The sequence below is a fragment of the Haemorhous mexicanus genome, chromosome 9 (assembly GCF_027477595.1).
Source record: "Haemorhous mexicanus isolate bHaeMex1 chromosome 9, bHaeMex1.pri, whole genome shotgun sequence".
NCBI lineage: Eukaryota > Metazoa > Chordata > Aves > Passeriformes > Fringillidae > Haemorhous > Haemorhous mexicanus.
Window position 1 is genome coordinate 23,739,380 of NC_082349.1, and position 25,567 is coordinate 23,764,946.

Sequence of the window (25,567 nt, forward strand, 5' to 3'; positions counted from 1 at the left end):
GCCGCACTGGGTGTGGCCACGTCCGCACCACGTGACCTGTGCTATATAATGCACGGCGTGGAGCTGTTCGGCCTTTTCCGCTCTCGCGGCTTTGAGGGTCCCGTATTCCTCAGGCGGCCCCGTCGGTGAGTGGGGGGCGACTCCGCGCTCGGGATGTGGTGATGTCGCTCCGGGGGGCGGTCTAGAGGCCCCGCGGGTGCGGGTCGGGCACCGATGGGAGGTGGCGAGGGAGGATTGAGGTGGATTGCGCGGCCGGGCCTGGTCCGCGGCCTAGACCGCCGGGGACTCTGCCTCATGGCGGCTCTGGAGATGAACAAGGGAGGTCCTGTGGAGCCCACATAAGTTTGGGAGACTGCCGCGTCAGTGTAATGCCTCAGGCATTGAGTTACGGGCTCTGGCCTACCAGGCTGCTGCGCATGAGATGGGGTCGTGCAGTATTTTGGGTTCACGTGCCCACTGATAATACACGCGATGGGTATCTGCTTTTTGTTGTCTTGGATTTTTTTAATTAAGCTGGGCTCTAAGGAGCTTGTTTTTGCAGAGAAATAGGAAACGTTGTTTAAAGAGCAGCGGTAGCGTTATGGAGGGATTAAGGGTCCCCGCACAGCTGGGATGTGCGTGCAGTGTAGGAGGGTTAAGGGCTGGCTTCACAGCCCCGGCGCTGCCCGGCTTTGGGAAGCATTGGTGCGGTGCTCTCAGGCACATCGGTGACTCTTGGCCATGGGACTGTTCGAGTCTGAGAGTTGGACTCCGTGGTCCTTGTAAGTCCTGACTCAGCTCGTTTAAAGAGAAGTGCTTCACTTCACTTCAATATGCTCAGCACGTGATGAGAACTATGTTGGTAGGGACATCTGAGAGGGTGATGAATGCCAACATATCTGAGCTGGGCATGGAATGCTTCTGATGGCCTTATCCGGGAAGGCTGAGACACCACTGGGCCTTTGAAGCAGCCAGAGTTCATGCCTGCCTGGCTGCCCTGGGGACAATACACCAGAATTGATGTTGTAGAAGACAACGTAGTTTAGCGATCGCATCCTGCTTAAAAATACATAATAACAATTATTTTTTGTGATGTCTCTCCTTTGACGAGCCAAAATTAAGATTGCATCAGGGAAATCTTGGAACTCAGATATTTTGGGTGTTGCTTGGATTTTTCAAAGTAATATTTTTAAATATTGCATCATTTTTGGATGAAGAAAAACTAAAATGTGTTCTTGTTTTCAGTTCAATATGTATCAGCTACACTCTTCCTTCCTGTGGCTTCAGTGCAGGTAAATATTGCTTTTGAAATACGGAGTTGAAATTAAAAAATGTTAGGTTTGTGTATACCAACTAGACTGGGGTACTATTATATCAGGGAGTTACAGTATCAGCAGTTGTAATTAAGGTGTTACCTGTAGTGTTTTGAGCAGGCCTCAGTTTTCCGCTGGGAAAAGTCACCTGTTTATTCGTCCTGGTGAGTGTTTGTTTATCAGGTTCCTGTTTATGAACTACTGCTCATACTGTAACCAGACTGCAGGACAACCTCCAGGTCCCTTTTTCCTTACTGCTGTGTCTTTGCTTACAGCAGTAAAGTTTTGGGAAAACTGTCTGAAGTATGTTGTAGAAAATGGGTAACTGTGGGGTTTGATACTGAGTAAATCTCAAAGCCTATGATGGTTTCAGTATAAGAGTAGTGGACAGAAGTGATTTCTGAAAACTCCATGCTGAGGCTTTCAATGTGATTGCCAGAGAAGCTCCCTAGTTCTGCAGACATCTCCAACTCTTGTATCTCTTTCAGATATGCCCCCAAATGTGGAGACCTAATACTACTCCTTCCCAAGGTAAAAAAATTATTCTTGAAAATTTAATGTAAAATTGTGCTTAATGTTTGTCTAGACAGCATCTTCTGCTCTGATGCTATCAGCCTTATTCCTTGAGTAAAGCTATCCCTCTGGTGCCACAGTGATGACACTTATTTGCTACTCTTGACCAAGAGAGTGATGAGCACTTTTACCACCATAACAGTTTTCTGAGGCACATTCACTTCAAATTCCCCTCAATGCTTTGACTGCTGAATATACTGTTGACAGGTTTTTTACTTCTAGGATTTGAATCCTGCACTTCAGAGGGATGCAGAAGGAACATCATCATCTGGTAAGAAATCTGTATTTCATGTAGAGGTTTCTTCCACTGAGCTGTTAAAACACTGCAGTAAGAAGGATGTCATGTGTTTTATGATTCATTTCTGCTAAGACCAGGAACAATTTATACTTGCTAGTATTCAAACTACTAATTATTTCTTTTTTAATTGGGGAAGTGTATTTGTCAAAGCAGTCCCAAGAGGCAATTGCTTGGTCCTGTGATTGCAGAGCAGATACAGTGATGACTGCATAGTTCAGCAGAATATCCTGTGTTGAACACCTCGCCCCTATCTGATGTATCTGGCTCTTGTGCTCTCCCAGCTGGGGCTGTGGGCTTGGGCACAAAGGCTGAAGGGATCTGATTTTGTTTTCTGTTGTTGCAGGCACTGGGACATTAAACTATAAGCTGTTATGAGGTAAGTACTGCATTGCTGACATCTGTGAAAACTCATTTAATGCCTGCTCTCTGCAAGGGCTGCTGTGATGAGTGCATAGTTCAGCAGATGACCTGTGATGATCAGTTACTGTCTTTCGCCAATTTCTGATGCAGCCTCCTGTAGCTTAAACTAATTCAGACAAATCGTGGGAAGCTATGGGGGATATACTTTTTTTTGCTCAGTGAATGTGTTTTTAAAAGTTACTCAGGAGACCTGTAAGTGGGTTAAACATAAAAAAACTTAGATGAATAGAAGGATAGAGAGTAGGATGTGGTTGTGAAGTCAAGCACAAAATATAGCAGAATACGGTCAATCAGGTGTTGGTGCTCCAGGCTCTAAAAGTTTCTTGTTGCTTTGTAGGCTGCCCTTGACAGATAAGCCCCATGCCTCTTAAATGAGAAACTGTTTCACCTGTTACTGATGTTGGTGAAGACAAGGCCTTCCTAATGAAAGGTAATTAATAAACCTTCATTTCTTAGATGAATGCTACTTTTGTCTGTGCTGCATTTGAGAGTTTGTTTTTAGAGATGCTTGCTAATTAATTTTGTTCTTAAAAAGTGTAAGGCAAAAATTAGTATTGAAAGTGTGCTTTTAGCTTCCTGTATTTCACAGTAAGCATCAAAAAATGGTGGTGTTAATGATCTCTAGAATTTTCCTGTTGAAATTAAATGGTGAATGCTATGTAACTGAATTTAGTGTCTGAAATGGTTATCCTTAATATGTACAACTTGGTTACACAAACCTCACATCACTGAACTCTGCAGTTGCAAGGTTTGCTCCTTCCTGCAATTTCAGCATTGGTGAGGCGAGAAATGAACATTTCAGTGTTAAAGAATGCTGGGAAATGGCTTCACAACCTGCCTTCAGAAGGGGGATAGGAGTGTGGCAGCCTACTGTAAATGATGTTGAATCAGGTCTCTGATCCCCATGAGGAGGAATCAACCAAACCCTGATACAGTAGTCCAGTCAAACTGTTCTTAATGCTATAACTTCCTGCTGGACTGTGCCTAATAGCAGTTTTTTCTTTGCAGGCTTCCAAATGTTTCTCATTGTGAGGTAAGTACTTTTTTTTTTACTTCCTAAGTATTAAGATTTCAATGTAGGCCCATAAGTTAAGTATTTAACTGCTTGTCAGTTGGGGAGCATGGGGCCCATTGGCTGTGGCTTGCATCTCAGCCATAACAGGAGGATGTTTTAGAGCGGAGCTGCTGGCTGGAGCCCAGTCTTGACAGGCTGGTGTGCATTAAGCACATCACAGTGAGCTCCTCTTTAATTTGCTCTGATGGCACTATTTAGGTATTTGCCCTCTTGCCCATAGCAGCCTAGCCCTGTAGCAGGGCTGCACAGGGCCTGACAGTGTGAGCTGCCTGTGTGATGAGATGTGACTGCCTTGACTTCAATCATGGAGGTCTGTAATTAGCTCTATCTGACTGCAGGCACCTGACTTGGGTTTTCTCCTTCCTTGCTTGTTTCTGTACTGTCCTAATGGTTTGCTTTGATCCAGGTGTGATGGAGCTGGGAAGTGATGGACCTGGTAGTGCTGCCAGCAGAAGTAAGTGTGACTGGTCAGAACTGTGATACAGGGAATGAGGAATTTACTAGATCCAGGGTGTTAGAGGGCTGGCTGCAGCTTTAAGCAGGGTTCTTGACTTTGTTACTTTTTCCAGGTAAAAAGCCTGGATTTGCCAGCAGCCTGCAGGATTCACTCTGCCAAGGTGCTGCGTATCTTAAAATTAACTGCTTTCTGTGACTTTAAAGAAATGGTGGTGACCATTTAAAATGTGTAACTGCTATGGACTACTTGAATTCCTACTTAATAAGAAAAGCTCTGTGCTCCCAGGTTGCTGCACGTTCTGGGCTGAGCAAATGCAGTACAATTACCTGCTTTTAAACTTCTTGCTGTCTAAATTTAGTGGGCTCTTTCAGGGAGTGGCACTGATCTTAAATGCTTTTGTGGTAAATTGCTTATCTCAGTGGCTAGATCAGAGCTCTTATGGTGATGAGAATGATGATGTGATTGTAAGTAAGGTCAGATCCCCCCTTTAAAGGGTTTGTCACAGGAGATAACACCATCAAACTACTCTTGGCATGTACTGTTTGTGATGAATTCTAAGCAATGGGAATCTCTCTGAAAGAGGCTGAGGAGAACTCTTGTGCTGAAACAGTACCCACATTCGCACTCTCAAACCACTGCCAAAAGTGTGTTAGTACAATTTCCCTTCTTTACAGGGTGAAGCTTGCATGGAGTTTAAAAAACAAGATGAATGTGCCTGAGGTAAGTGTGGAATGCATGGAGGTTAATAATTCCTGTAGTACTGTCTTTGTGCTGAATGCTTAAATAGTGGTGCTTAAAATTAGTTCTGTAAGGTACCTGATTTGTCTTCCCTTTATTGTATCTGGCTGTTCTGTCAGCACTACTGTAGCACTGCACTCTGGAATTAAAATAAAAACATTGTGCTGTGGCTGTCACTTCTCAGAGTTGTTACTACTAATCTTTATATTGGCTCTACACCAATGTTCTAGATTATTGCTGTACAAACTTGTTTTCAAACAAACTGGAACACTCCAAACACTTTCAAAATTGAAGCCATGGGACTTGTATTTTAGGTATTTGGAATAATGAAATAGAATATTGTTGGGAGAGGCAGTATTACAAAGCAAAGTAGTAGCTTTTTACTTTCCCTGATTCTTTCAATGTTAAGAATTCTGTATTTCCAGTTAAGTTAGGATTTGTAAGCTTTGTTTATCCTCTTTGGGTGTTGTAAGTTGAACGTCTAAGATGCCAACTAAAAGTCAGTTTCCTTTTAGGTAAAAGTTTAGTGAGTAAAAATGAATAGATAAATAAACTTTGGATATATAGTGCTACTGTCTGTTATTCTGAAAGTACTTTTCTTCCTCAGGAAGGGACTGCGGTGTCTGCAGCCTCACTGGGTAAGCCCAAACAACAGATGAATTGTGTTAAAAACTTCTGGAAATATTTGTAGCCACTGATGAAATTGATTCTGCCAAATGAGTTACTGTGATATTACCCTTTCCGTTCCATTTCTATCTGAGGTTACAAAGCTGTTGTGGAGCTTTTAGCAGTTGTGCTGCTGCATGTGCTAACTGTGTTTTCTTCATTTAGGTGAAGAGGCAGCTTTGAAACTAGCACATGACTAATTGAGAAGGTGAGTGCAACTGCTGTAATAATGCATTTGTTGGAACAAGTGATGATAACCTTAGCTTGAACTCTCTCACTGAACAGAGATGAAATCCTAAGGTCTGAGTTGTTCCCATCAGGTGTGTTATGCTGGTTTGGTACCTTATAATGGTTTTTTGTCTGTCTTAATAGGTGGAAGATTGCTGATGAATGAGTTACACTTGCATGAACAGCATTAAAAAAGCCAATCTGTTTTTACCTCGCTGGTAATGTTTGCCTGATGTTGATTGGAGTGAATAAAAATCTGTAAACTGTACCTGGTGTTGTGACCTCCTTTCTGGCTGGAACAGCTTGATACAGAACACCTCAGGCTGCTATATTTAAATTGAGAATGCTTAATTTAGAGCAGGGACTAAACAGGCTAGATGCTAGTCCTGCAAGTGTCCTAAATGAGGTGTCAATTACTGCTGGTGTGCAAGCTTCAAGGGACCATATTTAGACAAAACTAAGTAACTTAAGGACTGTTTCAAGTGTTTTAAGGAGACAGCTAAACTTACTACTTGTATATTAGCTACTGAAGTCATAGTGCAGATCTTCTCAGAACAAGTGTACAGCTAGGACTTGGTAACCCTTTTCCAAGTGTTCTGGATTTAAACAACACAACACTTGGTCTTCAGGAGGGAAAAAGTTTGAGAGGTGGGAGATTTTGATAATACTAATTAACAACAGTTACTGTGTATAGGTCACTAAGGCCTGCTAAGATGTTTCTGCTTTCTAATGCTCCTTAATGGAAGCTTGCTTCTCTGAAAATTAATTTAAATTCCTCCCTGGTCTCAGGCGTGGTGTCAGTATGAGGGAAGTCAGCTTATAAAAGTCAGATATGAAGAACTCCCTTTCCATAACACTTCCACCTACTGTAGCACTTGTAATGAGAAATAAACTACATGCTTTAAATTCAGCAGGATCATTTTCACATTATTGGTGTTGCTTAGAATCTTTCAATAGAGGAGTAAGTTTGTTACGTTTCCCACCCCCTCTACCTGGTATGATCTTGAATTACATTTTTAAAAGGTTTTTATCCAGAAAAGTACTTTGTCCTAGAGAAAATAAATTTGGACAGTGTCCACATGTGCATTCAAATCTCTTCTGCACTAAAAAGCCAATAATAAGGTCTGTTTTCATCCAGAGCTGATTAGTAGCCTCTTAGTATTCCCCCATTGTGTTACTTTTTAAAATACCACACTTCATTATGCCTGTTAAAGAGCTTGAAGGGGCTGTCATAGCCTGCAGTATAAAAGAAGTCTTCGTGGAATGGTTGGCCTCTGTTTCTTAAGGTTCTGGCCAAGGCATCAGCTTCCTCAGTGTACTTCTCTGGGGAGGCAAATCCACCAAAGGACCTGGTAAATATCAGAAAAAGGAAAAGTTTTGGCTCAAGCCCCTGGCTTTATTTTCACAGACTGAATGTTCAGACTGGCAGAGCAAGTTTAAACACTTGTGTTACAGTTTGTAGTTAGTAGATTACCCATGCAGAGCTAGCAATCAAGCAGCAGGGGTATTTATGTTGTTTTCAAAGGTAAGATTTAAAACAAGCACCCAAGTACCAACTGCCCTGTGTATTCTGTGGCAGTTCAGGACTACAAATAGTGTTGGGAGAGCAGATTAGATGTTCTGTAAGTTTTCAGAAGATTATTATGGAGGCTGTATCTCTGTGGAACTCAATGCCATTTCAAGTGTCTTCTAAAAAAATCAGTGTCTCACAACCTGGTCACTTGTCTTTGTGGTAAGATACCCAAACATAAGATTGCTTAAGGGCTGAGTGTTAGCAATTAAAGCTCTGCACAGCAGGGTCTATCCACGCTTCATCATCTCTTTAAAAAGTGTAGCTCACTTAAAATGAGGGCAGCTACTGCCCTGGATTCATGTGTCAGCTGTGCTGGTCTTGCTTACCGGACAAAGAGAGCTGCTGCCTTCCGTTCCTCAATGAACACATCGGAGTCAGTGGGCTGGGGAGGGCAGTCCTGGTGTTCAAATGGCACAAAGAAAGAGATCTTGAAGTCTGTGCAGCCTGATTTTACCAGGCAGGTCACTGGCACAGTCATATCAATCTTCATTTCTAGAGGAAAGGAAAACCAGGTATCTAAGGTACATCTCCCAGCTCCTCTACTGTTCATTATTTGTGTTCATTAGCTACTTGTAATTCCCTTCAAAACCAGCTTGTCCTACCTTTTTCATTCTTTCCCTGGATGTAGTGGAAGAGTTTCCAGAAGCCCTGGCGCATTGCTTCCTTCTGGGTTTCCCCCCTGATGACTGTGCTGACCCACTTTGCTGTCTCGTACTGGCGCAGTTCATAGTCCTTTGCCTGAAAGGTTGCAAAAGTCACAGTAACCATGAGCTGGGTGTTGACAGAAATTAGTAGCTACTTTTTCCCAATCAGCATATAAGTATTGCAATTACCATTGCTTCCACTGAGCTCCAGCGAGGGGACTGCAGGTCCAGGGACAGAAATGTTTGCTTGAAGGACTTGATCATCTTGCCAGAGCTGGAAGGCAGACACAGTTTATTGGTATCTCTTAAACTAATTTGGCACTAGGGCTTTTCTGTTGTTGCTGAACTGGTGGAAGACCTGAAAAAAGGCTGAAAGCCATTTAGCCTTGCAGGAACAGAGCTCCAGGACCAAGAAACTACCTCTACTGGAGGAAATGTTCTTTCAGGATGTACTGCCCTTGCTTCTCTATGACATAAAGGTAATTACTGATAGCAAAATGAGATTCTGCAAGTGGGAGTTTTGTGGAAATCTGTAAGTCAAAAGGACTTGACTTCAGTCTGTTTGCTTCTGGATGAAAAAGCAGTAGTGGTTTGGTGGGTTATCTGGTATTGACTGAGCTCTTAACTTTAGTTGGCCCCTCATGATAGCTGATGTCTTTCTTAAAGGCTTTTAGCCTCAGTCCTTTGGATAAATGAGATTTTCTGCATTTCTGAATGAATAACTATTTTCTTCAATAGCCTTCATATGGGAGGAAAAAAGGTGAAAACTTAAAAACACTGTCCCAAACAAAGCGAGTGAAAATTTTCAAACCCAGTGTTGAAATGATCAGATCTGGTAAAATGCTGAAATTTTAGTAGCCTCCATATATGACTTCTGTTGTTTACCAGGCAGACTGTAGTGTATGATGTAGATTCTGGCAGTCTCTGCCTTCTATTACATTACAATGTCCTTCAACCGTCATGTTGCAAAGTGCACATAAGTCAGTGATTATCTGGATTGTCAGCATCAACTGCCTTATGCTACTTAACCACTTTCTTGGCTGTTACATCTTCTTGCAATACTTGGACTGCTGTTGAATTCGCTTTATCCCCTTCTGTACCCTGCCTAGAAGTGGCTACGCAGAGTTCTTGGGATATGAGGTTGAAAAGTTTTTATTAAAACATACCGTAAAGAAAGGCCTCAAACCCTGGTGGTACTGGGTTCCTTTGGAGTCTGTAAAATAAGTAATATGTGGAGCCACTTCATTGTTGAACTTTTTCCAGCAGCTCCTTCAGTTGTCACCAAAGATCAAGGGAAGATCAGAATCAAACAGCTGGATACAGCTGCTGGTAGTAAAGGCAGGTGCTGTTCCCCTCCCTATCCCAGCCTAAAGGTGCATCTCCAGCAGACCTGACCAGAATGATGGTCACCAGGGACTGCTGCACTATTGTACTCTATTAATAGACTTCATCCATGTTGTTTACAAATCAGCAAAGCATCATAAAGCAGGAATCCATATCATTAGAAGCAAATATGAGCAATTACACTGAAACTTCCTACAACAATTTATTGCCACTTGAAAGACAATGCTGCTGCTTCACACTTGTATTAGCTACTGAACAAGCTGGTTTCTCTTTACTGGCTAATTCCAGCTGCTTCCCAACATACCTTTCTGTAGCTACTGGGTAGACCTCACAGCTCTGGGTTTTGTAATTTAATGGCCGGTACTGTCAGTGACTGCATGTTAGAAATATTTTTTTTAATTATGTAAAACAATGCTTTGGGATGGGAGAGACAAGCAGAAGAATCCTTCAGATACAGTTGAATTTTTTTAGATGTACTGGAAGGCTGAACTTTGAAATGTCCATCTATTCTTATAAATATGTCTATGGGGTGTTCAGTCTATTTTCTGCAGCTGTTAACGCAAGGGCCAAAGGGACTACTACAGGTTACATTGCTAGCACAAGTAAGTGCAGGCAGAACATGCCACTCCACTAACTACTAGTGCTATTAAGGCAGTGGAGAAGGTAGATGTACTTACAGTTTCAGTGCTTGTCCTTCCAGCTGTTGCAGTGTGTCCTGTGGAGGCTGCACATCCTCATAAGATGCTGCATGTCAGTGTTTATTTGAGTTTGGTCTAGCTCCTCCCATGCCTCAACCCTACTGGAGGGGGATACTGTTATGAAAACCAGAAGGCTGGAGCCTTGTCCTGCTCTGGGTCTCATTGGAGAGCCCCCACGCAAATGCCAAAGGCCCCACCTACTATCCACCAGGCAACACTGGGACTAGTGTGTGATCTGGCTCCATAAACAGTTTTGCACCCTTGTGTAACTTCCCCTGTTTGCCATGGCTGTGTGCCCACTTATGACAGGGTCAGTGGCAGGTTTTGTGCTTTGGGAGAAAGGATTTCACATGAATAATGTGTCTCTCCCCCCACCTGACTTGGATTATGGGAGAGTGGTGCTATACAGAATGCCAGCTTTTCCTTTTGACCACAGGGGTGAAGGGTAGGTAGAAATCTGGCTGCACACTCTGCTGAGACCATCCTCACGAGATTTTTGCTGGCATGTTATGAAAGACAGACAGTGTTCTCTGATGGCTGGCTGTTCTGAGCGGCATTTGAGGTTAATCAGCCCTCTTAGCCCTTGGATATCTGCACAAAGGGGTTATACAAAGCTATTGTGAAATCCTGTCCTGCTTATAATACACACAGCGAAGCTGGGCTCTTCATTTAGCCAGCTGCAGCTCCAGACATAGTTTGGTACCAGCACAATAGGGCAGATTAAACTGCACAGTTTGTGTTCTGAGAACACCTCTCAGTTTGTCATGGTTTGTGCAAATTCCTTGCAGCCAAATTCAGCTGAGCTCTCTGGGACATTTTACATCAATAGCTGGGAATGACTTTTTAACAGGAAACCCACTTTGCTTGCTGAGAACTTCATCAGGATGCTGTGTGATACACTCCTGTTCTGAAAAGGGAAGTAAAACCATGCCAAAAAGCAATTGTGAATTTATCTCTAAAGCCACAAATCTCCAGAGCCACAGAAGAGAGTGGTGTACAGTTATTTGCTACTGGAGTTTATTTGAACAGGTTGAGGCCTGAAATGTGTAACCACTTCTCTGCGTGCTTTGTGCTTTTTATTTTACGGAGTAAAATATTTCTCCATTTTACCTGTGCTCTGCTTGGGTCAAACAGGAACAGCAGGAGAGTGTTTGGAAGAGCAGAAGCTGCTTGATCTTTACTCAGGAGCCATAGGCATGGAAAGTCATGGGCTGGGGTAAGGTGAGCTGTCACCTTACCCTGTCACCCCAGGGATGGAAGTGTTTTTGAACACCTCCAGATAGGAAAAAAAAAAATCAAGCAACAATAGTTTGGCAAATCTCCAGAAATTTACCCCAATACTGAACACTGAGAAGTATTACCTTGAATGAGGGGCAATAACTCTGTAGATAAAGACAAGCCCTGAGTGGATACTTATTTGGTTTCTGAAGCAGAGAGGCCCAGAACAAACCAACCCCCAGTGAGTTTGTGTGTCCAGTTGATGTCCCTGACAAAGAGTTGACTGTTCCTGGTCGAGCACCCCCAGGCTGGAGAACAATCCTCAGTGTTTTCCAAAGAGGTTGTTTTCCAGCACTCTTGTTTTCACACGTAAACATTGAGAGAACATGTCAACAGCTGCACGAGGCATTAGGGCAGACATGGGGACATGTATTCTGTTTATATACATTCCAAAATTTAGTGAATGGGGATGGGATTATGGTGCAACCTGACACACAGTCTCACTAGTACCTCCAAATAGAGGAAAATCCAAGTACCCAGCAGCCATTAAGTCTCAAAGGCTCTGTGGCTTTTGACCTCTGTGTCATGTCATAAATATGTGTCTGGGACTTGGCTGGCATTTTCTAGAACAGCTAACAAAGCAATGTTTTTCTGTTCTCTTGCCTTAAGGAGCAGAGATGAGGGCACAAGCAGATAAAAGTATGTGGTTTGTACCTTAATTTTACTGTCTTCATCTGGGCAAGAACGCTGTAATGAACTGGTACTTAAATAGTAACATTGATTGGATAAGGACAAGGACAAGCCTGTGATATGATTACTTGTGATTTCCACTTTTCCTCTCTGTAACAAGACCTTAAGCAACATTCCCCATAACAAAATTGCTACCATCTGCTGTGTGGCAGCATTACAAGTGCTGCTGTCACATTGATGCAGTTGTGTTCTAAGTTACCTTTATCCCTAGAGGCAAGCACAGACTGTGTGCACGAGCAGGAATCTTTGCAACTGACCTGATTGTGCCAGGACTGGAGGAACCCAGGAGGAGTGTGTTGTTGCAGTGGGCTTAATGATAACTCTGAGTCATGTTCTTGTAGCTGTCAAGTCTGTAGTGTGATATGAAGAATGGGGGTGTGAGGGGCAGACAGGGATGTGTGGCCACTCACACATTTTATCAGGTGGTCTCAACACAAAGCTCCAGGCAGTTTTGCGTTGCTGCTTGAGCCTGTCAGAGAATCTTTGACAATTATTTTAATTTAAAATAATTGAGTCTCTCCACATACAAATGGCCTTTACTTTTGTAAACATATGCTCATCTGATGGTGCAGAAACCTCACTTCACATCAAAGGAGATGAGCATGCGATATTACTGTCCAGGGCAGTAGAAGTGTGCTTATATGTTGTTAGATGAACTGTGGTTTACTGCAAATTGATCTCCCAAAAGAAGCCTCTTACCTCCTTGCTGTAAAGAAAGCCTCCATTTCATATCATATTCTCACTCCCAGCATGGAAAATGGATAAGCAGAAACACACCATCTTGTAAAGAAGCAGTTGAATGTGCTATAATATTGTTCCAAGGAGGTTCCTTATTATCCTTAGAAATTGTGGAAAGGAAATCTATGCCATAACTGCAGTGAGGTGGTATTTACACCTTATGCTCTGACCTACACGTTTTATACCAGCAGAGGAATTTCTTACCATTTGATTCACCTTCAGCCAGAAGTCACCTGCTTTCTGGAAATGTGTGTGTGGATTTTGTCCATATTTCTGCCTCATTCCAGCTAGTTTGTTACAAGTGATGTGAAACTACTGCATCTTCCTGCTTACTCAGTGACAGTGTTACCTAATCTTGCTGAATGAGTGATTTTGTGCTCATTTCATCAGAGGAAACATGGAACTGGCTGCTCTTGACCAAATAAAAAGCTTCCTACACCAAACACCACTCCAGAGCACTCCTGACTTGGCATTTTCCAAGATTTCTCGGCTGAAGCTCACATTTTGAAACCATTCCAGGTTTGGGGAATTAATCTTAAATGAATCCTTGCTTCCAGGAGCCATGAAAAACATTCCTAAATCTTCCTGTCTTCTGTGCATGGAGCCCAGAGAGAAGCTATCTCAGCTTTATATACAGCTTGATTCACTGGATTATTTCTACAATAAGGCTTATTTTTTTATCATGGATCTGTTCTGGGATCTAACTAGAAACTGAACTCCACAAGCAATTGTCTCAGCAAACTTTAAGCCAGTGAAGTTACCTAGATCGACAGAAACTTCCAGTCCTCTCTGAGTGCTGAAAGGAAATGAATTCATCTTCCCCTACAAATTCATCCACCTTCTGTTACTGACAGATTCTTCTGAGAAACAAGAACATGAAAAAAGGTAAGTTTTTATCTTCAAGGATTTCCCTGTGTAGTCCCAGGAACCTGAGAACATACAGACATGATGCAAACAGGCCCAGAGAGTAGGATTAATATGTTAAAGGAAATATTTTCCTTCAAATCCTTTCCACTTCCAAAAAGGCATGAAGAGGTAACTGGAACTGAGGGTTTATCTCCTAAGCTTCTTCCTCACCTTACTGGCCTGAATTTGATTCATATCAGAACTCTCCCACCATCTAACAGTGGGGATATTGGTAGTGGGTGTGGGGTTTTGGTGGTCACTTTGGTTTTTTAGATGATGTGAGTAAGGCCTTCAGAGATGGATTCTTCAAGAACCTGCTCTCTCTTCCTGTCTGTTCCCAGAATGAGCCAATGCTGCACTCTGCAGCAGGTGGCACTGTTGGCTGTGTTCAGAGGTGAGCTTTCCTTCAAAAGTAACATTCCTGATCCTCCCTTGGTTGCCAGTGGTCACTTTGGCTCCTGTGCACCCTGGCAGTTCCTTGTACTTCCAGAGACACAAATTGGATTAGGCTCTTGTTGACTCCTAATGGAAAAGCATCTTAACATCTAAAAACTAAACAACTTGGCATGTTAAAACACTTTTTATTTGACAGACACAGCAACCTCTGAATCAGAGAATCACAGAACTGTTCGTGTTGGGAGGGACTTAAAAGAGCTTATAGTTCTGACTCCCTGTCAGGGAATGTCTGTGTAAGACAGTTAAGAAACTGCTAGGTTAGGTAAATCCTCCACGTTATGCTTAAGTCTAGAACAATTAAACTGGCAAGGTTTCAGGTAGAATCAACAGCAAATTTAAAATGAAAATTTAATATCCATGAGGTCAGTATTTATTTTGATTTTTGCACATTTAGATTGAGAGCAGAGTAAACGTAGGTAGCTAGGTACATCCATACATATGTACGTACATGATGACATCACATCAACTCCCCAAATGATGTACTTCTGAATACCAGCCAGCCATGATGGTATTTAAGAGAATTTCATCACTTGCACAGGTACTGTCTTTCTGAATTTTCATTTAGGCTTCAGTACTTCATATTTCTCTGGAAATAGACTTGGGTCTGTCTTTGAAAGAGAATTATGTCTGGATACATTTGTTTATTGCAGAGAAAAAGAGGCAAGACTGTAGTGTAATTATACCAAACCAGAAATCCCCTGGAGAAATGTGATAGCTCAGATGTCAAAACTGTTATATGTAGAGAGAACTGTGGTTTGGGGAAAGTGGAAGTAAAGGACAGGGGTGCTAAGTTGTAGTCAGTGTATTGGAAAGTAATGGAAAAGTTCATACAGCAACAACAAAAAGTCTGAAGATAACTCACATCTGAGGTGCCGAGAAGAGGTTTAGAAGAGCTGAAGGAGTTTAGTGCTTTACAATAGTTCTGGCACATTTCACAGGACTTTAGGGCTGCTTAGAACAGTCTATAGGGCACTTAGAGCAGTTTCAGAGTGGTTTTAGAGGGCTTCAGAAGAGTTTTAGCACTGTCTCTAAGCAGGAATTCCAGAACTGCAGAGAAGAGTTCCAGAGCAGTTACAAGGAAACTGAGAAGAGCTAGACTGTTCTAAGCAGCCCTAAAGTCCTGTGAAATGTGCCAGAACTATTGTAAAGCACTAAACTCCTTTAGCTCTTCCAAACCTCTTCTCAACACCTCTGAGCTCCCCTAAGCTGACCTAAAGCTACTCTGTGTTGCTGTAAGCAGCACTAATATATCTTTAAATGCATCTAAAATGCCTCTAAATCTCTACTGTACAACACTCAACTCCAGCAGGCAGCTTTAAAATTCCTCTGAGGAGCTCCAAGCAGGTCTAAAACCCTTTAATGCCAATCTGTGACTCCTACAGGGTTCTAAGTAGCTCTAAACCTCTCCAGGCTACTGTAAAGCTTCTCTCCTGTGCTGTCAACACTAAGAGGTAGCACTAAAACTGCGTTAAAATAATCAGGAAATCTTGAGGACTTCATCTAAATGGCTCTGTAGAACACTGGATTATGAACTTCCAGAAATACACTGGTGCTTTGGGGTGGTGGCAGAGGTTGCAAGAGATGGAATTACTGAGCCTGGAGAAGGAGAAATTACCTGTGGGAATGAAAGAGTGTAGAGAAAGCGGGTTTCTGGAAGATGAAGATGATCCTCTAAGAAAAGGGAAATATATGTGCTTTGTAAAGAGCTGTTAATAAGACAAAACCCCAGAGAGTGATCTCTGCATGCAAACAGCCCACGGTGAGCATACTTTGGGGTGGAGGAGGAATACCACAGCCCCAAACTCCTGAGGTTATTATGTGAATCCATGGAAAATGTGCTCCTGAATCACACAACAGGGGATTGTTCTCTGCAGGCACTGGCTGCTCTCAAAACATGCTCTAATGGAAGATCTGGAAGTGCACACTGAAGACAATCTTTAAAATATTTTTTGGAAGCTTATAGCTATGAATCTGTTTAGGACACTGCCTTGTCTTAGAGCATGCTAGTAGTCTGCTGGTCAGATCTGCTGGGAGCACATTTGAATCCTGGCCCAGCTGCAGTTCTGGTGGGGTGGGGAGGGTTGTGCTGTGCATGACTGCCATGGAGCCCACACTCCACAATGGACACGTGGTAAAACCACCCTGGGCTGCATGGCAGGAGCAGAAAGCCTGAGCTCCATTTGCCTTTCTCACACAGGGATATGGATCTGCCTGTGTGTCCCAGAACAGGGACGCTGCCCTATTATTGGGAGTGCTTCCAGCACCTCAGCAGGGCTGTGAGGACATTAGGTGAGATGTGTGGAAGACATTTCTCCCTGTGAGAGTGTGGAGGCCCTAGCACAGGGTGACCAGAGAAGCTGTGACTGCCCCATCCCTGGCAGTGTCCAAAGCCAGGTGTGACAGGGCTTGGAGCAACCTGGGCTAGTGGAAGGTGTTCCTACCCATGGCTGCGGGTGGCACTGGGTGACCTTTTAAGGTCCCTTCCAACCCAAATCATTCCAAGATTTTGTTTGTCTCCATCCTGTTGTTTATTAATATTTCAAGGTTCATTTATTTATTTTTATCTTGAAGTTTGCAGATAATTACGGATAAAACAAACCAGCCTTATCTCTTGCACGAAGCATGGGCAGTAGGAGCCCCTGGGGGTCGCGGTTGTACTGAGGGGCCATGGGGGGCTGCGGGGCAGGCAGAGGATGGGCTGGGCAGGAGCAGGCTGGGTGGAGATGGGCTGGACCGATGAGGAGGCGTAGCCGGGCTGGGCTGAGCAGGGCAGGCTGTGCTGTCGTCAGCTGGTGCCGCTGTCCCCGCCGCTGTCCCCGCCTCCTGCCCGCCGGGCCGCTCCGTACGGCCTCGGCTGTGGCGGTGCCCGAGGTGAGGGGGGAGCCGGGGCAGAGCCCCCCATTCCCGTCCCTGGGAACGGCTCGGGCCGGTGCTGCAGAGCCGCCCTGCTGCCCGGCGGGCTCGGCTGCACGGCCCCCGGGGGCTCTCCCTTTCACACAAGCGCTTGAACAGAGATGGTAATCCCGTTTATAGCTTTTCCCAAACAGCTCAATGGCACCCCGAAAGAAGTTAAAGGGTCTCGTAGCTGCTACCATCACTCCAATGACTCCGGATGGGTGAGCGGTCAAAGTTGCACTGATTATTGCTTCCTTCCAACCCTAATTTCCTTCTTTCTTATCTGGAACTGATCTGCTTGCTTTCTTGCTTTCTTGTCTGTTTTTGTTTGTTTGTTTTGTTTTGTTTTAAATTTTTAAAAAATCAGTCTCTGATGGAATTGGGGGAACTACTAAATTGGTCCTAGAGTGAGATTCCCTGGTCTCTGCTTCCTCCTGTTGCCAGCAAGTAAAATGGCTCTGGGTTTGGAGCTTTTGGATCAGTCTCATTTGGATCAGTCTCTCTCCTTTTCTGTTGCTTTGTAGGTGCAAATTAAATCATAGTACACTTACATGTGTAGAGCATTGCAGTGTTTTCACATTTGTTAAGGAAAATTGCAGTCCTAGTTACAAAGAGCTCTTGAGAGTTAGAAAATAATTGTCAGAATCTGAAGGCCTTCTAGACTTTATCTTGGCTAAGTCATGCATGCAGTCATGTGTGTATGAGTGCATGAAGTTAGTCTAAACTTGAAGAAAATACTGCAAGGACAGCACAGTTTTGAAAATAACATCAAATTGAAACTTGAAATTCAGCTTTCTTCAGAGCAGGCGTGGCAAACAGAAGCCTCCTCACTGCATTTTGATGTTGCAAGACCGAGTTGTTTGGAGTCAGTGGAGAACCCTGAGCTCTTGTGGGGGGTGTGTCAGGATCTGTACATGCTTTTGAGAGAGACTGTGGAGATTTGCTAGTACAGATCTCCAAAAGTGAACTTTATGTGCTGAAAAAATGGCTTCTTCCCAGTCAGGGAACTCATTCAATTGCAGTCACTCCTTTGATTCTTGCTTTAAAGGAAACTTATTTCTTTTTTTTTAATTATGACTCAAATTTATTGCAGCATAGTATTTAGAGAGTGACCTGAGCCCTCTGCCTGGACTGCATGGTCCTTTACAGATATGTTCTGGGAAGGCATCTATGGAATTTTGAATGTTGTGTAAAACCTATCAAGACATCAGAATTGACTTTGAGACCATAGGTTTGGTCTGTATTTTTGACAAATGAAAATCAACAATGAAATATTACACACTAGTAAACAAAATAAGTTTGTCTTGCGTAGAAGATAACCCAAAAATTCTCCTTCCCCTCTTGCCAGGGAATTCTGTTGCTCTCCTCATCCTTTAATGAGAGAGAGGTCAAAGTCACATCCAGCGGATGCCGTTTCCCTCTCTGTATCCAGCAGTTTAACCATTTGCCAGCACTTGCACAAATAACTTTGTGCTCTCGAGAGGACTGCTGTTTCCCTCAAAAGAGGAAGAGGTTTTAGTGTCTCCTGTTCTCTCATATGTCCCAAAAAAGTTCTTTGCTGTGACAAGCCTGCAGCAATTCTCAATAAAAGTTTGGAACAGTGAACTGCTTGTCAGGAGGAAGAGAAGCTGCAAGAGAGAATCCAAGGCTGAGCTGCTACCCTCAGAGGTTAAACGGATGTCAGGGGTTTCTTACCTCTGGGTAATCTGTGTGTGTGCAAAATCAGGGCTTCAAAATACAAGGGTTTTTTTTTTATTTCTTAATCACTAAGTTTAAAATAACTGTGGTTGGGGGCTTAATGGTTACTGTGGTTCCTTTTATTGCAGAAAAATTAACCTCCCGGTGATTCGTCAGTACGTGGATTATCTGGTAAATGAGCAGAATGTGAAGAATGTTTTTGGTAAGTGACAGAAACTCTGTTACAGCCCTTTTACCTGGATGGGAATCCTGTGATATCTTACCTAATAGTAGCTGTAGTGGGAGGGAATGTGGATGTGAGATCATCCTGGCCATTTATACTCACCAGTGGAGAGACTGCAGGCATCTGGTTTTGCCCACACTCCATTTCTGTGGGGGATAAAATAAGGTGCCTTTGTAAGGTGATGTTCCCAGAGATGAATGGATAATGTTGTGTTGACAGGGAAGACTGATCTGAATGATTCTTCCCAACTCAAAAATGTTAGTTCTTGTCTTCAGTGAAACTGATGTGTGTAGGTGAGGCCTCAGCCAGTGTGTTGTGTTTTGTTGTGTTGAAACAGTGAATGGCACAACAGGAGAAGGCCTATCCCTTAGCATCCAGGAGAGGAAGCAGTTGGCAGAAGAATGGATGTGCCAGGGAAAAGACAAGTAAGTTACTGAGAGGGAATGGGGGTTCCAGATCTTATGTTATAATAATGCTTGAATGCAAGACAAAGTGTGCTGATGCTTTTTCTTTTTTTAGTATTGTGTTGCTGAGCTTTGTTCCCCAGCTCCTTTATCACAGAAGTATGTTTTTGCCCCTGCCACTTTGCTGGTGTGTGTTCCTGCTGCTTAGAGAGCTTGTGAGAGTCCTTCTCTTTGGTCCACATTGAGGTGGAGGATGAGAAGGGGCTTGGAAAAGAACTGTCCCCTTTGCTTCATCTTGAGAAGAAATGCAAATAAAGAGCCTTTCTGAACCTTTTAATGTATTACATTATTTGGTGTGACTGAAGCTGAGGTGTGAAGTGCTTAACTGCTTCCCTAAAGGTACAAAATTAGTAACAGAAGAAAGAATTCAATCTGGATCTGCAGCTGTGTGTCCAATTGCAGCTTCATTCTCCCTTTCTTGGACCAGTCACAGCCTTGTACCCCTCACTGCTGCCTTTATTTTGGATGCTGGGTCAGAGGATGTGCAGAGGAGGAGGTGTTTTCGGGGAGAAGGATAATGAGGAGAAATAAACTGGTGTGAGGGGTCATGGACTTCAGATTCATAGCCTTTATATCCATGTCTCCTATGGATATAAAGGAGAAAAACAGCAGTGGGGTTGATGGACTGGAGCATGGAGGATTCCCTTTGCAGGAACAGACAGGCAGTCAGAGGTGCTGCTGTGAGGTTGGCCTCTTCTGGTAGGTTTGCAGAGAAATAGGTTTAGAAAGTAAAGATATTACTTTGATTTCCTTTATGCTTCCCAGCCTCCCCTTAAATCCTTTATGTCCTAATTTCAATTTCCTAATAAAATGCTAAGATTCATCCCTCCTGACAGCCTTGCAAGCACTACAGCATGAAGTCCCATGTGATTCATGTTTACAAATGTGTTTTCTTTCTTCCACCAGCACTTGTCACTGTCAGCATTAATCCGTGTTTCTGGTCATCAGGTCAATCCAGGCTCAACTCTTTTTTTAGGTTTTTCTTCTGTGGCTGCTTGGGTTGAAAAAAGTAATTTTGGCAGCCTGGTAGTTCACCATCATTGAAACCTCCCCAAAATCTTCTGAATTTGTTTTTTTTTTTTTTGTGCAGTTTGGACCACGTGATCATTCATGTGGGAGCACTGAATCTGCCAGAGTGCCAAGAGCTGGTGTGTATATATTTTTCACTCTGTGTGTGATAAATAGAAGCAGATGTACCCTCAGATGCTTTCCACTCTGTCTTTTATAGGCAAGACATGCAGCAGCCATAGGTGCTGATGGCATTGCTGTCATAGCCCCCTTCTTCTTCAAACCCACAAACAAAGGTGAGTAGTAGTGATTGCTGAGGCCTTTTTATTGACCTCCTGACATTGGTCATAGATAAAGGATGAATGCAATGTGCTTTCTTTGGAAAATATTCTGATAATAATGTTTGCACAACTGTAATGGAAAACAAAACCTGCAAGAAGCATTTTTTAAAGAGGAGAGATAGCAGAATTGTCCTGGTAAGAAATGGGAAGGATGTCTTTTGGGATGTGTTTTGTTAGCTTTTTGTAAGAGGAAGAAGAATTGCTTTTGGAAAGAATGGTCTAGTTAACTAGTCTGTGTTCTGAATGGATAGTTTGGTGTTCATGCTTGATCTGGGCCACCCTAGGAAGAAGCTGGTTCCATGGTGACCCTTGCTGGGCACTGACCAAGTTGAGCAACTGCTGCTACACAGGTGTGGCTCTTGTTACTGAGGTGATCAGGTTTGGTTCTGTCTGTCTAAGGTTACCTCAAAACTTGCAAACTGAGTATTTTGTCCTTAAGATCCTGACAATAACATAAAAGAACCACATGGAGGGTTGTAAAAGAAATATTAAAAGTTGTCTGAATGAATTCTTAATGGAAATGTTCATGTGAAGCACCATACCCCTGGGAGGTGAATGTGAACTTGATCCCTTGTCCTCTGTTGCACACAAGGGATCCTGCTGAGGCCACTTGGCACACAGATCTGGCACATGTGAGAGCCTGCCTGAGTTACACCTGTAAGAGAATGAGTGGGAGCTACTGAAGCTGGTTTGGTTTAAAAGAAATACTATCTTTGCTTTTCTTAAGGTCCTCCCCTGATTGATGTCACATTTAATGTTTTATGACATGTGAAGGGTTTTGTATGACTTGCTGTGTGTGTGCACAAGCTGAGGCCCCTCCACAGCCCCCATGCTGTGAGTCTGAACTGTGTCTCCCTGTGGATGGTCTCTTTCTCTTACGGGATCCCTGCTGGTTTCCTTCTAGATGAGCTGGTTGCTTTCTTGCAGAAGGTTGCATCTGAAGCCCCTGAGGTGCCATTTTATTACTATCACATTCCTCCTCTGACAGGTGTGAAGAGTAAGTACAGAGTACAGAGCTTTGGTGATTTGCTCTGGAAAGCAGGTTATATGGTGTTTCTGAAAGCATGGATTCATATTTAGTCTTAAATTGGTTGTTGCTGGTTCATTCCTAAACTTTTTTTGATCTGGTGAAAGAGTCTTACTCTTTGTTGTCTTAATCGTTGTTTTAGAGCTGTACAGTTTACTGGGCTTAGGCTGAAAATGAACAACTTGTAAAATAAGAAGTTTTTGTCTTGGGGACAAGGCAGGGAACTGTCCCAGAACAGGCCTGTGTTCCCTCATATGAGATTGCTGTTCTGCACAGTTCGTGTGGAAGAGTTGCTGGATGGGATAAAAGTACAGATCCCCACCTTCCAGGGTGTGAAGTTCAGTGACACAGACCTCTTGGACCTGGCACAGTGCATACACAAGAATGAACCAGGGGAGTTTGAATTTCTTTATGGGGTGGATGAGGTAAGAAGCTTCTCTTAAAAGTAATTTCTTCTAAGGTACTCTCTTGCTTCAGCCTTGGGGAAGAAGTGACCCTGGACACTCAGTGCAAGGCAGTTTTGGTGCTCCCTCCCACCACCCCTTTTCCCCCTTTATTTTATTACATGAAGTAATTTTTTTTTTACTTTTTTTTCTCCCTCCACCCCAAACTAGCAACTGTTGGGTGCACTGGCACTAGGGGTAAATGGAGCAGTTGGAAGGTCAGTATGTCTTGGACTCCTTCCCCTCACACATACACTGTGCTGTTTTATCTTCCACTACCTGCATAGTATTTCCCTGACTGCCTTCAGTCACAGCAATGGAGGATTTTGCAGGATAGGGATGTACAGAGGCAGACACATAATCTAGCCCCAGTCCTAGTGATGGGACAGTCATATAACCCAGGATCTCAGATTTTGTTCCTTTGGGTGATCATTGCTGTGGTTTCTAAGCTGACCCAAAGGTTTCAATGTACTTTTTATCCTCATGGCAACTTTTGACGTAGGTAATCACTTCTGTCTGCATTGGGTAAGGAACCAAATCCCAGAGAGGTTAAAATTGTTAGTTCACATGAGCAGTTTGTGAGGAAAAGGGCTGTGCTGAGTTTAATTTCTAATTTATCCTCTGCCCCTCATATCAGGCTGATGAGATGATTACTGTGTGCTACCTGTGTTCCCATCTAGGCAATCCATTAAATGAACAAGCAACTGGAAAATCAAGTGATTGACTTTCCTTATTGCCTGATGATGTATTTTTATTTTTAGTTTTGGAAAGCAGTTCCATTTGGAAAGAACTGGGAAGAGAAATCAGCTCTCTTAATTCTTCCCTGGAGCTTGGCATACTTCAGATGCTTGACATTAGATTGCACCCCACATAAATTCCACTAATTTCTCTTATAATAATGACAATGTCAACAGCAAAAGCCTGTGGTTACTTCTCTTGTTTCACTGGTTTTAAGTTCCTTCTTTGCATTTACCAATTCTGTTTTTGGTTTGTTTTTCTGACAGTACATACAACTATTTGGGCCGACAAACCAATCTGATGTTGCAAGCCTTTGCAAAGCCAGACTTTGCCTTGGCACAGCAGTATCAGGTACAGCATCTTCCCAGGCCTCCCTGGGAGCAACCTTCTTTCTCTTTGAACCTTACTGTGGCTGTTCTCCACGGGCTTCTCTTATCCATACCGAGGCAGCTTTATCAAAGAAAAACTCTTTCATCTCTGACCTCCCTTTCTGTTATTCATCTCTCCTCACTTTTTTGACCAATTCCTCACTACCTTTTAACCAAGACCTTTTAACCACTTACTCTTCAACTCTGATCTTATCCATGCAAGTGAGCAATGATACAAAATATAAATGTAGTAGCTTTAGATGGTTTTACCCTCAAATTTGAGGGTGTTAATAAATTACTGTTGGTATTTTCTAGTTTCTCACTGGGGAATTTCTCAACTTTGTCATCAAACTGGGTAAGTAAACTGGGTAAACGCTGCCTGTTTTCCTCACTATGTCTAAAAGTGCAAACTTTCTGCTTCTCAAACTCTCATGTTGCTGTACTCTTAGAACTTCCTTCCTGAAAGATTTTGCAGTGAAAAACTGTTGCATCTGCTGTTTCCCAACTTAGTAGCAGTTGGGAGCTCAACAAAGGGAGCTGACCAAGCATCCCTGACAGATTCCACTCTCCCTTCCTTCCTTCTGCTGTGAAATCTCAGAGATTTAAAACTGTGACTCTGTGATTTACCCTTGTTCTTATCTTGACTCTTTCTGTGGGTTGATTTTTTGTTAGGTTTTTTTTTTCCTTCCATCTCCAAAAGTTCATTTCCAGCTTTATTTCTATAGTAATTTTTTTGAATTGGTGGTGCCCAAGTAGAAGAATAGTTCTCATACTTCTCTCTCCTGCCTTGCTGTAATTAAACAGGAATTTTGTTGAAGACTGTGCAAGGGCAAAACATTTTAAAATTGAATGATTTTTAGAAACAATATCAAGTTTAAATATGAAAGCAATTAAAACCAACAGAGTGGTCTAGGGAGACTGAAACAGACAGGAAATGTTTACATTAAATTATATCAGACATTTAATGAAGAGAACTGTTTACTGTGTGTTTGCTGTACATAAGCAAGCCCTGATGAATCTCACCAAGCTTTAGAGCCTGGTTGTATTTCTTGGGAAGCCAGAGGAATTGCATTCTTTTTAGCCTTTAGATGAAGAGGCAAACACTAAATATCCAAAGGTACATGAGAAGTGATGAGCTATGGACAGAGAGCAGGATGTTACTACTCCAAGGCTTGGCTCTGTGTGAGTCTGCACTGGGGGATGCTTACATATGAATAAATGTAGTAGGTGGGTGTAATTTTTACTGCAGTGTTGTTCCTGTCTGCAAGCACAGTTACCCTTTTCAATTATCCTGTTCTCACCTCCAAGAAGGGCTTGAGGCCTGGTTGATATTGGATTACACAGAAAATCTGTGCTGCTGCTTTTTTGGACACCTGTATTGAGGCTGCTTTAAGGAAAGTGGTCTGCAAATGTCCTGATTTTGCTGTTGTCTGCCCAGGTTTTGGTGTTGCACAGACTAAAGCTGTAATGACCTCTGTTTCTGGCATTCCCATGGGACCTCCACGGCTTCCACTTGTTGCTGCCTCCAGTGAGTTCATCGTCAAGGCCAAAGCCAAGCTGGACAGCATTGTGTGGCCTAATGGTGACTGATGGAATCGTGGAGTCATTACACTGAGAAAGACCTCTGAGATCATCAGGTCCAACCATTAACCTGACATTCCTGAGTCCACCACTGAGCCACATCCTCAAGTGCCACATCTATGATGTTGTTTACTTCCATGTCCATCTGGAGGTTTCTTTTCTGGGATTCTCTGCCATGTTACACATCCCTTCCAAGATGGGCAGGATTTCTTTCAGGGAACCGGCACTGTGCCCAAGCCCCTTCCTGTTAGGGCTGGCTGTGCTGGGACACATGTAGTCTGACATTTTACACTGCTCCCCTGGAGCTCTGCACGTTCCAGGACTGACTGGGATTGTTTAATAAAAAAAAGCAAATTTTTCCCAGTTGGAGGAGAGGGCTGATGACTTTTGCCTAGAAAGGAAGAAGACCTGTCTCTACCCCCTCTCAGTGTCCATGAGGACACTACATTGTGGGTTTAAACAACAGTATGACACCATCATTGCTCAGGCTGGTATCTGTTCAGCAGAGTCACTGGGACATTGTCTGTGCATGTAAAATCCTATCTGATCTCTGTTTATACACCTTAATGCAAAATTAAAATTGTGACAGCAAGTTTTGGATCACTAATAAGCAGGTATTTCTCCCATTTTTTTTCCTTAGGACAGAAATAAAGCCATGATTGAGCTATGCACTTCCATGTGGCAGTGCAGAATGCTGTCATGAAGAT

The 25,567-nt window shown here is 43.0% G+C and overlaps 2 protein-coding genes, 1 long non-coding RNA gene and 7 other non-coding genes across 15 annotated transcripts; 9 read left to right on the forward strand and 1 right to left on the reverse strand.

The window, feature by feature from the left end:
* The first annotated feature begins 17 nt into the window (after nt 1-17).
* On the forward strand, nt 18-6,015 carry LOC132331256 (uncharacterized). The gene is made up of 12 exons (XR_009487531.1): nt 18-125; nt 1,225-1,271; nt 1,781-1,823; nt 2,088-2,136; nt 2,507-2,539; nt 2,921-3,013; nt 3,592-3,616; nt 4,065-4,112; nt 4,790-4,835; nt 5,461-5,491; nt 5,685-5,727; nt 5,892-6,015. It is a non-coding gene; the product is annotated as an uncharacterized LOC132331256 (long non-coding RNA).
* Nucleotides 813-891, forward strand: LOC132331428 (small nucleolar RNA SNORD74). The gene has a single exon (XR_009487580.1). It is a non-coding gene; the product is annotated as a small nucleolar RNA SNORD74 (small nucleolar RNA).
* Nucleotides 1,648-1,714, forward strand: LOC132331434 (small nucleolar RNA SNORD75). The gene has a single exon (XR_009487586.1). It is a non-coding gene; the product is annotated as a small nucleolar RNA SNORD75 (small nucleolar RNA).
* LOC132331420 (small nucleolar RNA SNORD24) lies at nt 1,938-2,019 on the forward strand. The gene has a single exon (XR_009487572.1). It is a non-coding gene; the product is annotated as a small nucleolar RNA SNORD24 (small nucleolar RNA).
* On the forward strand, nt 2,357-2,425 carry LOC132331433 (small nucleolar RNA SNORD77). The gene has a single exon (XR_009487585.1). It is a non-coding gene; the product is annotated as a small nucleolar RNA SNORD77 (small nucleolar RNA).
* Nucleotides 2,595-2,677, forward strand: LOC132331430 (small nucleolar RNA snR60/Z15/Z230/Z193/J17). The gene has a single exon (XR_009487582.1). It is a non-coding gene; the product is annotated as a small nucleolar RNA snR60/Z15/Z230/Z193/J17 (small nucleolar RNA).
* Nucleotides 4,652-4,727, forward strand: LOC132331421 (small nucleolar RNA SNORD79). Its single transcript, XR_009487573.1, has one exon. It is a non-coding gene; the product is annotated as a small nucleolar RNA SNORD79 (small nucleolar RNA).
* On the reverse strand, nt 5,134-10,208 carry LOC132331255 (heme-binding protein 2-like). Of its 3 annotated transcripts, XM_059854520.1 has the most exons (6): nt 9,986-10,208; nt 9,131-9,177; nt 8,154-8,238; nt 7,923-8,058; nt 7,647-7,836; nt 5,134-7,096 (listed from the first exon to the last, which is right to left on the reverse strand). In XM_059854520.1, the coding sequence occupies exons 3-6, from the start codon at nt 8,226-8,228 to the stop codon at nt 6,922-6,924; spliced, it is 576 nt and encodes a 191-aa protein (XP_059710503.1). In that variant the 5' UTR covers nt 8,229-8,238; nt 9,131-9,177; nt 9,986-10,208; the 3' UTR covers nt 5,134-6,921. The 3 variants fall into 3 exon arrangements, with proteins under 3 accessions (XP_059710503.1, XP_059710502.1, XP_059710504.1); XM_059854519.1 differs by lacking the exon at nt 9,131-9,177 and having other exon boundaries at nt 9,986-10,206; XM_059854521.1 differs by lacking the exon at nt 9,131-9,177 and having other exon boundaries at nt 7,647-7,812; nt 9,986-10,201.
* LOC132331427 (small nucleolar RNA SNORD47) lies at nt 5,543-5,617 on the forward strand. The gene has a single exon (XR_009487579.1). It is a non-coding gene; the product is annotated as a small nucleolar RNA SNORD47 (small nucleolar RNA).
* Nucleotides 10,209-16,837: 6,629 nt separating the features above from the next.
* On the forward strand, nt 16,838-25,470 carry NPL (N-acetylneuraminate pyruvate lyase). Of its 4 annotated transcripts, none has more exons than XM_059854515.1 (12): nt 16,838-16,945; nt 17,108-17,190; nt 18,796-18,869; nt 19,228-19,315; nt 20,445-20,502; nt 20,583-20,658; nt 21,608-21,700; nt 22,007-22,155; nt 22,345-22,391; nt 23,178-23,262; nt 23,595-23,634; nt 24,718-25,470. In XM_059854515.1, the coding sequence occupies exons 2-12, from the start codon at nt 17,126-17,128 to the stop codon at nt 24,867-24,869; spliced, it is 927 nt and encodes a 308-aa protein (XP_059710498.1). In that variant the 5' UTR covers nt 16,838-16,945; nt 17,108-17,125; the 3' UTR covers nt 24,870-25,470. The 4 variants fall into 4 exon arrangements, with proteins under 4 accessions (XP_059710498.1, XP_059710499.1, XP_059710501.1 ...); XM_059854516.1 differs by having other exon boundaries at nt 16,847-16,945; nt 17,122-17,190; XM_059854518.1 differs by lacking the exons at nt 16,838-16,945; nt 22,345-22,391 and having other exon boundaries at nt 16,952-17,190.
* Nucleotides 25,471-25,567: the final 97 nt, after the last annotated feature.

Excerpts from the sequence above, each read along its gene's own strand:
- LOC132331255 (XM_059854520.1), bottom strand. The coding sequence starts at position 8,228 with ATGATCAAGTCCTTCAAGCAAACATTTCTGTCCCTGGACCTGCAGTCC. Across the intron at positions 8,059-8,153 it reads GGAGCTCAGTGGAAGCAATG|GCAAAGGACTATGAACTGCG; the intron begins GTAATTGCAATA and ends GCAACCTTTCAG. Across the intron at positions 7,837-7,922 it reads CCAGGGAAAGAATGAAAAAG|ATACCTGGTTTTCCTTTCCT; the intron begins GTAGGACAAGCT and ends GATGTACCTTAG.
- NPL (XM_059854515.1), top strand. The coding sequence starts at position 17,126 with ATGGCACCCCGAAAGAAGTTAAAGGGTCTCGTAGCTGCTACCATCACT. Across the intron at positions 19,316-20,444 it reads ATGTGCCAGGGAAAAGACAA|TTTGGACCACGTGATCATTC; the intron begins GTAAGTTACTGA and ends TTTTTTGTGCAG. Across the intron at positions 23,635-24,717 it reads CAACTTTGTCATCAAACTGG|GTTTTGGTGTTGCACAGACT; the intron begins GTAAGTAAACTG and ends TTGTCTGCCCAG.